Source organism: Kryptolebias marmoratus, linkage group LG5 (genome assembly GCF_001649575.2).
Source record: "Kryptolebias marmoratus isolate JLee-2015 linkage group LG5, ASM164957v2, whole genome shotgun sequence".
In the NCBI taxonomy this organism is placed as follows: domain Eukaryota; kingdom Metazoa; phylum Chordata; class Actinopteri; order Cyprinodontiformes; family Rivulidae; genus Kryptolebias; species Kryptolebias marmoratus.
Genome location: NC_051434.1, coordinates 16,537,546 through 16,549,008, shown reverse-complemented (window position 1 = coordinate 16,549,008; position 11,463 = coordinate 16,537,546). Strand labels below are relative to the sequence as shown.

The following is an 11,463-nucleotide window of genomic DNA, read 5'->3' as shown; positions in this document are numbered from 1 at the left end:
CGCTTGGCCCCTTTCGTTGGGCCGCCCCCCCGGTGCCGCTCCCCCTCCCGGCTCCTCCCCTCCTTGCAGCCGCGGGCGCGCTCCCTCTCCCCCTCACCTTCAAGCGGCTTGACGATCTGGAGTTTGTCGGGGAGGTAGGGCCCCCGCGACGCCCACAGGTGCAGGTTTCCCAGGGACATGATGCTGTCGGACGGGGTCAACAAGCTCTCCTGCCCGAGGGCGGCCTGTCCTCCCCGCCGCCGCTCTCGCTCCTCCTCGAAGAAGCGCCTCTCGCTCAGGTTGTTCTGCCGCCGCAGGGACAGGCGGCGCAGGGCCAGCCGCAGGTCCTCGGCCCCGCTCGACTTCTTCTCTCTGCAGTCGATGCCGCTGTTGGAGAAACGACACCGAACGTGAACTCCGTGGCCTCGCGCTCAGCTCGAACACGTCGGCTGCTCCTCCTCACCTGTCCTGATTGGACGCCGTCTCCATCAGGATGCTCTGCGTCCGGTTGTCGAAGGGGCCGCCGTCTCCGCTGATGTCTCTGTACACGGCGGAGTGGGGCGTGGACAGGCCGCTGGACTGAGGCGAGGTGCGGGCCGACAGCGACTGGTTGGACCCGGGGATGTTGGAGCTGGTCGGGGTGAGCGAGCGCTGGCGGACCGTCTGGTTAACGCTCTTCACCGTCTCAAACACGCGCTTACGGTGGATCCTGCAAACACCAGAGACCTGTACTGTGCATTTAAAATAACACGCACAAATAAAAGCCTTGCACTTCAGGAAGGAACCTTAAAAAAGGAGGTTTGACCAAACGATCTCCTGCGATATGAAAGTATGTGTTGGGGACGGTGCTCAGCTACGACCACATCACATTTTAGCTCAATATGAGTAAAACTGACAGAGATACAGCAATTATTGTGATGGATAATGTTGATTAGCTGTGGTAGCCATCTTGAATTATATTGACTCCAAAAGGCAATCAGTTGTAGATGTACATCCACTGATTATTTCCTGAAGATTTCCTTAACAATCCCTCCAGTGGTTCATAAGATATTTTGCTAACAGACAAACAGGGTTGACTCCACAGTTAATGCTACAGTTTTAAGCAAATATCTTGTACAGTGAGTAGTACTTGGAGTATGTGTTGTGAATGACTCTCAGCTAAAACGACACCAACTTTTAGCACAATATCTGTCAAACTGAATGAATTATAGACATTTTTGAATTTTTTTAATTCAGTTGGCTGTGGCAGCCATCTTAAATTGGGTTGGCTTGAAAAGTTAGTCAGCTACAGATGTACATTCAATGACTATTTCCTGAGAGTTTCATTAAAATCTGCCCAGCAGTTTATGAGATATTTTGCTAACAGACGGAGTTGACTCCAAATAGTTTATGGCAAAATTTAATCAAAGATCTTTCACTATCTGTTGGCAATCAGAGTATGTGTTAGCCATCAGTCTCACCTACTACCACGCTAAATCTTAGCTCAATATCTGTCCGTTTGACAGAGTTAGAGACATATCTGTGTTTTTAAGATCAGTTGGCTATGGTGGCCATCTTGAATCGGGTTGACTCCAAATGTCAATCAGCTGTAGATGGTGATTACTTCCTGCAAGCTTCACTACAATTCGTTCACTGGCTCAGGAAATATTTTGATAACAGACACGCGGACACGGGCGATAACGCCTCCCCCCCTCGGGACGCACACGTACTTCTGCTCTTCCCCCTCGGGATCGTCCAGGCTCAACTCCTTCCTCATCGTTCCCTCGATCTCAGCTGCCAGAGAGTCCTGAAACGGCGAGACATTTACAACGCGGCACAATGACGCGCTCACACACACACACACACACACACACACACACACACACGGGCCCTCACCATGGGGTACAGTCCCAGCGGGTGGTAACGCCGCGGGGTTCCTGCCGTGTAGTTCCTGTTCCGCAGGTTCTTCAGCTCCTCCTGAGCTTCGTGCAGCATCTCGATGCACTCAGAGTATTTCTCCCCCAGCTCCTGCAGCTGTCGGGTCGCAGTCAAGTTATTTGATTTTGCTTTTTTTTTTAAATTTTTTTATCAGCTTACAGCGAAGACGCGGTTACCTCCGCTGTCAGCTGCCTCTGGGCGTCCTTGGCTGCCACCAGGTGTTGGGAGAGCTCCTCGTTTTCGACGGCCAGCTGCACACATCCACAGCCCCCGGCTGGTCAGGACCAGAACGTTACAGAGAGAGGGCATCGGTGGCGCGTCAGAGGCGCTCGCCTCCCGCCCACGCCTACTCACCGATTTGGCCTTCTTCTGCAGGTCGACGATCTGGGAGAGGAGGCGGGTGACCTCCTCCTGCTGCCGGGAGGCGTCCTCGGTCTTGCGAGCCAGCTCCTCCGCTATGGCCGAGATCTGCAGACCGGACAGCCCTGGGAGGAGGGGGGGAGGGAGAAGGAGGTGCAGAGAGGGTCACGTTTAGGAGGAGAGGAGGTGCAGAGCAGAAGATTTCCGGGAAGGGGGGGGGGGCTATCCTGAAGGCAGCTGCTGCCTGAAGCTCCAACATGTACGCCAACCCAACAGGAACGGTCTCAGCTGACAAGATGGCGACGTTTTGACGCATGAGCCGGTTAAGAAGTAGGAAACGCACTAGAAAATAAGCCTCAAATTCACTGTGCAAAACCTATAAGTTTTGATGTGAAAGATATGACAAGCTGAGAAGACCCATCACTTCCTGTTTCGATGGGGGAAGTCTGAGCTTTGATCACAGTGGGAGTTAACGGGAGTTTGGGAGTTCGAACTCTGCGCTTTGAGACAAAAAACGTAAGTCCTACAGCAGCGAGGGACACACTGGGTGACAGGAGACAAAAATCACTCTGTTTCGGTACTCTTAGTTAGCCTTCCGGTACCTTTAATTTAGTTCTGTTTATATCATGTCTGATCTTTACACTGACACTTTTAGTTGGTCTTTTATTAAAGTGTATTTTAACTCTTAGCTAGCCTTCGGTACTCTTAGTTTAGTTTAGATTTTAGCTCATAAGTGTCTTATTTAGTGTCTTAGACATTGTTGTGTGTGTTTTGACTCTGTATTTTTGTGTCCACATGTTGTAAAGCACTTCGTATCGTATCGTAAGTGCTACATATATAAATTTGACTTGACTCAAATAGTGTTAGAAGTGTAAAAATTGTGGAAGCAAAAGGAATTTTGATCGCTAAACTTCCAGACATTTTAGTGTGTCACTCTAAGTTGAACATTCTGTGGGAAAATTTCAAAAGATCTGAAATCCCAGCCATTAAAAATATCAAAATACAGATTGAACTTTCAGTGACATTTCGACAGCGCTCCTAAGAGGCCCGGCTTCTGACGCTCGCTTCACCTAAATCCCGTTACATGGGAATTTTCCCTGCAGTTTCATCTGTGCTCTACGGCGTAGCTCCTGCCAAAGACGAAAAGGTTGGAAAAAAACAGGCAGCCAGAGATCTGAGATCAGACCCAGATCGCCCCAGTTTTGCTTCTTTGAATGTTTTCGGTCGTGATGCTCAGTCGGGAAAAAAAAAGAGGCAGATTTGCTCGTTAAAATTGGAAGCGCCGGGGGCCAAAAACAGGAGCATTTTAAGACAAAAAACCCCCCAAGAAAACAAAGAAGATGAGAAGAACTCACTGAGTTCCTTCACGCAGTCGCTGACCAGCTGCTGCTCCTTCTCTTCATACGTTTCCGTCTCGGTCTTCAGATGGTGAGCCTGAACAAACAGCCGGGATTAGATTATTAGATGTTTTTTGTTTTTTTTTTGATTGCGTGCACATTCTGCGTCGTACCTCGGAGCGGAGCGACAGGTTCTCTTCCTCCAGCTCCTTGAGTTTCCTCTGAAGCGTTCCGCTCATGAAGCCTCCTGAACCCGCCTCTGCTTTGCTCTTCTTCCCCCTGACAGGAAGACCAACGCACAGGTCAGCTCTCTCTTTTTAGCGTTCGGCGTCCCTGCCTGCGTTTTATACGCCAGATGTCTAGGAGGAAATGCGTATCGCCCGCCGCCTTTCATGTCAGAGTTTAAACTGAGATCAGCTCATGATGAGAAGTGGTTGGGTTAAAGTCGTTATCTCACATGAGATTTGTTAGCACTCAGAGTATGTGTTCAGGATGACTCTCAGCTACTACCACACCAAATTTTAGCTCAATATCAGTAAAGGCTACAGATTTAAAGCCATGTATGTGTTTGCTAAAGTCGGTTAGCTGTGGCAGCCATCTTAAATTGGATTGACTCCAAAAGTTAATCAGTTCTAGATGAATATCAAATTATTATTTTCTGAGAATTTCACCACAATCCATCCATTGGTGTGTGAGATATTTTGCTAACAGACAAACAGCGCTGACCATACACAGTTAATGGCAACGTTTTAAGCAAAGATGTTGCTCAGTGTGTGGTGTTCAGAGTATGTTTTGTGAATGACACTCAGCTACGACCACGCCAGATTTTAGCTCAATGTCTGTAAAACTGGCTGAGTTAGAGCCATATCTGAGTTTCCTAATGACAGTTGGCTGTAGCGGCCATTTTGAATTGGGGTCACTCCAAAATTTAATGAGCTGTAGATGTACAAGCAACGGTTACTTTCTCAGAGTTTCATTAAAATCCGCCCAGTGGTTCATGAGATATTTGGCTAACAGAACATGAACACACATGCGCAGACAATGGCGTGTTGGAGGAGAAAACAAAAAGACATGGCGCTAACGTCGGGGAGCCGGCCGACTCGTCGTCACTCTCCTCGGCTGCGTTGGTGTAAAACTGCAGCAGCTCATCCTTCAGGTTCAGCTCATGGTGCAGCTGGGCCACCTGCCGGAGAACACACACACACAGAGTTTAAACGTCGGCAGACCAAACACGGGGCGTCGAACACGGATCAGGGCGCACCTCCTCCGTGACCTGTCCCACTTGTTCCTCCAGGTAGTCGTTCTGCTCCGTCAGAGTTCGGTTCTTCTTCAGCAGCGACTGGCCGATCTTGGCAGCCAGTTCCAGGTCTCTCTCTTTCTGTTCCAGGAGGCAAACAGAACGTCAGACCGGCTAACCGGGCAGACGTTAACCACGTTAACCACTTTAACTACTTTAACTAGTCCACTAGTTCAGGAACCCAAACCTGCTCCTTCAATTCTGCTTCAACACATTTGCTCTACTTGTGTCTCCTTGTGTCCTCTTTGTCTTTTTATGCATCCTTCTTTTATGTCTCTGTAGTTTCCCTATCTATGCTTTTTGTTGTTTATGTGTCCTCTCAGTCTTTTTATGTCTCCTGAAGTATCCTTTATGTCCTTTTGTGTCCTTCCTGTATTTTTAAGCTCCCTTTCTGTCTCCTTGTGTGACCTTTTTTGCCCTTTCATCCTTTTTCTGTTTCCCTATGCATCCTTTTTGTCTCCTTGTGTGTCTTTTTTGTCTCCATTTGTCTCCATTTTGCCAGTAGCTTATGAGATATTTTGCTAACATATGCATCCTTTAGTCTTTTAATGTCTCCTTACCCCTAGTTTTGGTCTAAAGCATTTTCTCTTTTTATGCATCCTTTTTGTCTTTTTGTTTTCTTCTGCATGCTTTTTGTCTTTTATGTGTCCTTTTAGTTGTTTTACATCTCTATTTTGTCCTTTTGTGTCTTTCCTGTCTTTTAAAGCTCCCATTTGTCCATTTTTTCTGCTTCCTTTTGTCTCCTTATGTCTTTTTTGTCTCCTTTTTGCCAGTAGGTCATGAGATATTTTACCTAAATATGTTTCCTTTTTTGTCTTTTTATGTCTCCTTACTCCTATTTTCTTTTTTTGTCCTTCCCGTCTCCCTGTGTCCTTTTTGTCCTTTTACGTCTCCTTGTGCTTTTTCCATCCTCATTTTTCATGACCGTCCCTCTGCTCCTTGGGTCTCCGCTTCATATTGTTTTCAATCATTCCGACTAACATTTGTCTACTTTTAAGACTAGAAGACTTTCTTTCTGATCAATCCTATAGTTAGGGCTGGTTTGGGTTTCCTGAGCTCTCCTTTAGTTCTGCTGCTGTAGGCTCAGACAGCTGGAGGACAGACTGTCCACATATCCTCAATCTGCTGCTGTCTTTAATCTCTCTGCTGTAATTTTTCTATCATTAACGTGTTTTTCTTCCTATAGAAACTCCACCTGGACCTGTCCCTCTGTGTCTGTCTGCGTCTCCTTCCTGTCCTCTCTAACCCCAGCCGGTCGAAGCAGACGGCCACTTGTCCTGAGCTTGGTTCAGGTTCTGGTTCTGCTGGAAGTTTCTTCCTGTTAAAAGGCGGTCTTTGCCAGCCAACCTGCTGCTCAGGATGGGAGACTGAGACGAAGTGAAGATTCAACACAACCTGCTGACTTCCTTAGATAGAAAACTTTTACTAATTGGCTTTTATAATGTCTGTGAATGTTTCTATACGGTGCTCTTCTGTTGTGACTTGGTTCTAAAACAGGGGTGGGCAATCCTGGTCCTCGAGGGTCACCATCCTACACACCTGATCTGAATCAATGGGTGATTAACAGGCTTCTGCAGAACATGAAGAGGTGATTTAACCACTGAATCAGGTGTGTTGGAGCAGAGAAACAAGTAAAACATGCAGGATAGAGGCGTTCGAGGACCAGGACTGCCCAACCCTGCTCTATAATATTGAATTTACTTTCCTCTAGTTTGATTGGATTTAAAATCCACTTCCCCCTGAAGCAGCTTCGGACCACCCCGAGACAAACAACAGGCCGTCTCACCTCCTCCAACAAGCGCGTGACGGCGTCGATGTCATTGTAGGTCTTCGTCATTTGACCCACTCTGTCCGCGCACAGCACTGTGGAGACACAAAACAGAGTGGGGCAGACCTCAGCGACGTCCCCTCTGGTCACTTTGAGCCGCGATACGTGATCCTTGGCGCGCGGGCGGCCTGTTTATGTAACACACACGCAGCTCGGCAGAGGGCCGTGCGTACGATGTCACACCTCCACATGTAAAAGAGCGGGGGGGTCTGACGGGGAGGGGGAGGTTTTCCATGTCGCCTCGGGGAAACGCATCCCATTGACGTCGGCGCTGTCATCAATAACACCCTGTGCAGAGTTATCGGTTGACTTACAGCAAGCCTCTGCGGTACTGATGGGATTCACAGCCAGCACAAAAATATGAGACTAAAGCACATTAAAGGGGCTTTTTTATTTAAATAAAGACGGATAAAAATGGTAAAACTTTGACTCTGTTTATGGCGCAACAATGACCCGTGGAACTTGAGTTTCAATCAAGGTGGATGAGACATAAAAGAGCGAACTTAAAATTATTATTTTTAAAAAGATGTGCAATGTGCACAACCTCATACAATGCAGTGTCACCCTCAGAGTATGTGTTGTGAATGACTCTCAGCTACTACCACACCAAATCTTAGCTTGATATCTGTAAAACTGACTGAGTTATATCTATTTATGTGCTGTCAAATGTTGATTAGCTGTGGCAGCCATCTTGAAATGGACTGACTCCAAAAGTTGATCAGTTGTAGATGAACATCCAGTGATTATTTTCTAACATGTTTAATTAAAATCCATCCAGTGGATCATGAGATATTTTGCTAACAGACAAAAAGGGATGACTCAAACAGGTAGTGTCAACGTTTATAGCAAAGATCTTTCTCAATGAGTAGCACTTGGAGTACATGTCTGAATTAGTCTCAGCTACTACCACACCAAATTTTAGCCCAATATATGTAGATGAACATCCAAAGATTATTTTCTAAAAGTTTCACTAAAATCCATCCTGTGGATCATGAGATATTTTGCTAACAGACAGGTTTGACTCCACGTAGTTAATGGCAAAATTTTAAACTAAGATTTCGTGCAATCTTTCAGCGCTCAGAATGTGTACTGGAGACCACTCTCAGCTACTACCACACCACATTTTAGGTTCATGTCTGTAAAACTGATGGAGTTAGAGCCATTTCTATGCTTTTTAAGGTCAGTTGGCTGTGGCGGCCGTTTTGAATCGAGTTGACGCCAAAAGTCGATCGGTTGTAGACGTTCGTCCGAAGATTAGTTTCCGCGAGCTTCGTTGAAATCCATCGAGTGGTTCACAGGATATTTTGCTAACAGACAGACACACAAAGATGCCCACACAAACACAGGAAAAAAAACATTATCGCCCGCCGTCACCTTTCAAGGAAAACCTACAAAAGCTGCTTCCAATAGACGTTTTGTTATGGAGACGACTTGTGTCACTTTACAAACTCTGAAGCGGAGCCTGCAGTTATATGAAAATTTATGAAACATTTTACCTTTCTTGCCTTCCTTACAGAACCAGTCCTTCGGTTCCCCTTCGCCCTGTTCTCGGTCCCCCGTCCTGCTCCTGCTGTCCACGTCCCCCATCCGCTTCCTGATCAGTGAGGTCCAAACACTGACCACCTGCCCTCTCTCTCATCGACCCAATCACCCTCCGCCCACAGGGACACACGCCTCTGAGAGTGTGTGTGTGTGTGTGTGTGGGTTAAAAACGCTCAACGACCAGACCACTGAGATGAAGAGCTATTGGACACCCTGTCGTCTCCTGGGAGACAGAGATGTCCGCCTGAGCTAGTCTTAGCCGAGGCAAAAGGTACAAGCTCCTCTGCTCGGTGTCAGCAGCTGTTACCATGGTAACGCGCGTTAAAACAAACAAAACAAATTAAACTCCACCACGTGTTCAGAAGCTCTCTCTCTAATCCTGATTGTGTTGCTGAAATACAAATCAGTGCCTCGAATTGGACAAATAATCACAGATAACTGTTAAAAGTTTCCAGCTCACGTTGAAAGAATGCATGTTGCCCGCCACCTTTCATGTCTGAACTGGGAGACGGATGGAGCTCTACTTTTTAGGTGAAACCTTGTGAAACGGCATTATGCACAGAGCTTTCTTAAAAAACCCTTCCAGTGGTTCATGAGATGTTTTGCTCACACTATAAAAAAACACACACACATGGGCAAAAAACATCGTCGCGGTTCACCTTTGGTAATAATTCAGAATCAGTTGAGGATTCGCTCATTTAAACTGTCCAGAGTCACAAAGGTTGTTCCCCGGTCAGAGTGTTTAAGCACTCGGACAATAATTCAGTAGTTTAAGAGTTGTTTAACAAGAAAGATCATTGTTCTCAACCTTTAATATCGTCTGACAGAGACTCTGCTGAGAGAAACTGAACATTAAACAAACAAACAAAAAAAAAAGACGGGACCCTGCAGCGGAAATCCCTACGAGCTCGTCGCTGCATTCCTGAGAGGTTCGAACCCTAATTTAAAATAAACGTTCTTCTCGTGAACGTCTCGTTTTAAAGACCCCGGATCCTGAGAAAAGACGTGTGCACGTGGCGCCCGCGAAGGCAACAGCAACGCAAAACCGTCTCCGGACGTCCCGGAGGAACAAACTCGCCGAACAGGTGGAGTCTTTTCAGAAAAGGAAGAATAAAAGTACACCGCCCAGTCTTGATTCGACTGAAGCTCCCTCAAACGAGGGAGTTGGAGGTTCGATTCCTGGCAGCAGACCCAAGTCGTAGTGTCCTTAAGAAAGGATGTGTGCCCCATTGGTGCACGAATGGAGTTTTAAAGCACTGATTAAACTCAGATTAGCGTGTATTATGGGTATATGAGGGCACAGATTGTGTTGTGAAGCTCTGATTGGCTAGAAAGGTGCTCTATAAACACAGACTAGATACCATTCTCTGGACCTGTGTTCCTGAACCAATCAGACCTCTCCAAAGTCACATGGACAGGATGATAACGCAGGGACAGCGAAGTATGAAACTGCTTCAGCACTGAGCGAGGATACAGAGCGCCACCTGGTGGAAGGCGCTCGCTACAGTCTGTCAGATCAAAACAGGAAACGCGCATCGCAGACAATGATTTACTTTGGGAAAATAAACTAGACACGCCTTTCGATCTACGACGAGCTTTACATTTGAACGCAAACGCACACGGGACAGATCATCGGCCGCGCACCGGCCCGACTTACGGAAGTACTTGAGCGTCTCCTCGATCTGCTCCGCAGTCAGGTCGAGCCTGGCGTCCGCCGCCACCAGAGGGGTGTGGAGCCAGTCATCGTTGTCGTAGCCGTAGACGGTGTCGGCCCGCAGGCGGTACACCGGCAGCTGCTCCTCCAGGAGACTGATGATCTCGAACTCTGGCAGGTCGGTGCTGTTGCAGACATCTGACCGGCACAGGGAGAACAGAGGCTCAGTTGAAGCAAAACCACTTATCGTTACTTTTAGTTTGGATCTCTGAAGCACCTTTGGCTGTCAGGGATCCAATAATCACATAAACAAACCACAGGTAAATAATCAGCGTGTCATTCGTTTGTTAACGGGGAAGCGGAGACACAGGTAAATTAATTAAATTACATTAATTAACTAAAAATAAACAAACTGTACAAAAATCCTTTAATTAGGTACTTTAGTTTAATTGTTTCTGTGCTGCAGTTTATTATAAAATAGCTGAAGCAGTGGCTGTCACCATCAATCTCCAGTTTATTATGTTTATTAAATCAAAGTTTAACTTGAAGGAACTGTGTGGCCTGCAGCTTGTACAGCACTGGTACTCTTTCTACTTTGTTGTCTTACAAAATGGGATTTAAAAGAATTTTCTATTTAATTATGTGAGTCTGTATTGAAGGCCCAAGCCGTTACCTTGAGGAGCCACATAATGGGTTCAGTGATGCCCACCTGTGGCTGAGCAAAGAGTGAAACGATCTCAGTTTGTATTCAGCCGTTCAGATCGGCCCTAGAATCAGCGTCAGCAGCACCTCTGAGCACGAGAACAAAATAAACGAGACCATTTGGAGTTTGTCAAAATTCGGGGCTGGAGAAGCTGCTGTGGTCAGATGAGAGTAAATCTGAACTTTTTGGCCATCGAGAACAACATCGTGTCGAAAAACCTTCATCGTGCGCCCCACAGTGAAGCACAGTGGTGGCAGCATCATGCTGCGGGGAAGTGTTTTCACCAGCAGGGGCTGGGAGACTGGTCAGAGTTAAAGGGGAGATGGATGGAGCTGAATATAAGAAACATTTTGGAGCCTTCTGGAGGCTCGTTCCCACCCGCTCCCTACCTGTGATGGTCTCGGCGTCCCTGCAGTGAGGGGCCGCTGGGGGCGCGTCGAGCCGGCCGCGCTCGCCCTCGCTCACATACTGCTCTTCTTGGCTGAGGCGCCGACTGGGCTCGGGGTCCGGATCCGGGTCGGGGGCCGGGGGCGGCGGCGAGGCTGCGGAGGCCAGCTTGGCTCACTGGCGGAGAGCGGCAGAGGCCATGGGGCCGCGGGAGCCGGGGCTCCGGCGGGTTTCAGCAGGAGGACTCCTGAGGACAGAGGAGCGGAAAGCAGCGATCAATAACGTCTCCTTCTTTCCCTACAGTCGGAGTGTTTAAGCTGAAGTGGTGCAGAGTGCTGCACGCTGCAGAAATCCCCTTCCTGCTCACTCCACTTTTCAGCTGTCGACAGCGGAGGCCGGCCGGGGGCCTCGGGAGCGCAGCGAGCCACACCGGAGGCAATTTTACAAACTACAAGGGCG

The 11,463-nt window shown here is 47.7% G+C and overlaps 1 protein-coding gene across 3 annotated transcripts in view; it reads right to left on the bottom strand.

The window, feature by feature from the left end:
- LOC108238761 (trafficking kinesin-binding protein 1) overlaps window positions 1-11,175 on the bottom strand; it is a 17,079-nt gene extending 5,904 nt beyond the window's left edge. For 2 of the 3 annotated variants that reach the window (XM_025006948.2, XM_025006947.2), the window contains exons 1-13: window positions 11,007-11,175; window positions 9,918-10,112; window positions 6,677-6,753; window positions 4,855-4,971; window positions 4,676-4,776; window positions 3,767-3,872; window positions 3,612-3,690; window positions 2,251-2,381; window positions 2,073-2,147; window positions 1,855-1,992; window positions 1,689-1,765; window positions 443-688; window positions 98-366 (exon numbers count right to left, since the gene is read on the bottom strand). In XM_025006948.2, coding sequence (XP_024862716.1) covers window positions 98-366; window positions 443-688; window positions 1,689-1,765; window positions 1,855-1,992; window positions 2,073-2,147; window positions 2,251-2,381; window positions 3,612-3,690; window positions 3,767-3,872; window positions 4,676-4,776; window positions 4,855-4,971; window positions 6,677-6,727 — 1,390 coding nt within the window. In that variant the 5' untranslated portion in view covers window positions 6,728-6,753; window positions 9,918-10,112; window positions 11,007-11,175. Of the gene's footprint in view, window positions 1-97; window positions 367-442; window positions 689-1,688; window positions 1,766-1,854; window positions 1,993-2,072; window positions 2,148-2,250; window positions 2,382-3,611; window positions 3,691-3,766; window positions 3,873-4,675; window positions 4,777-4,854; window positions 4,972-6,676; window positions 6,754-8,214; window positions 8,570-9,917; window positions 10,113-11,006 lie in introns of those variants that run through there. The other variant, XM_017421056.3, reaches the window with a different exon arrangement.
- Window positions 11,176-11,463: the final 288 nt, after the last annotated feature.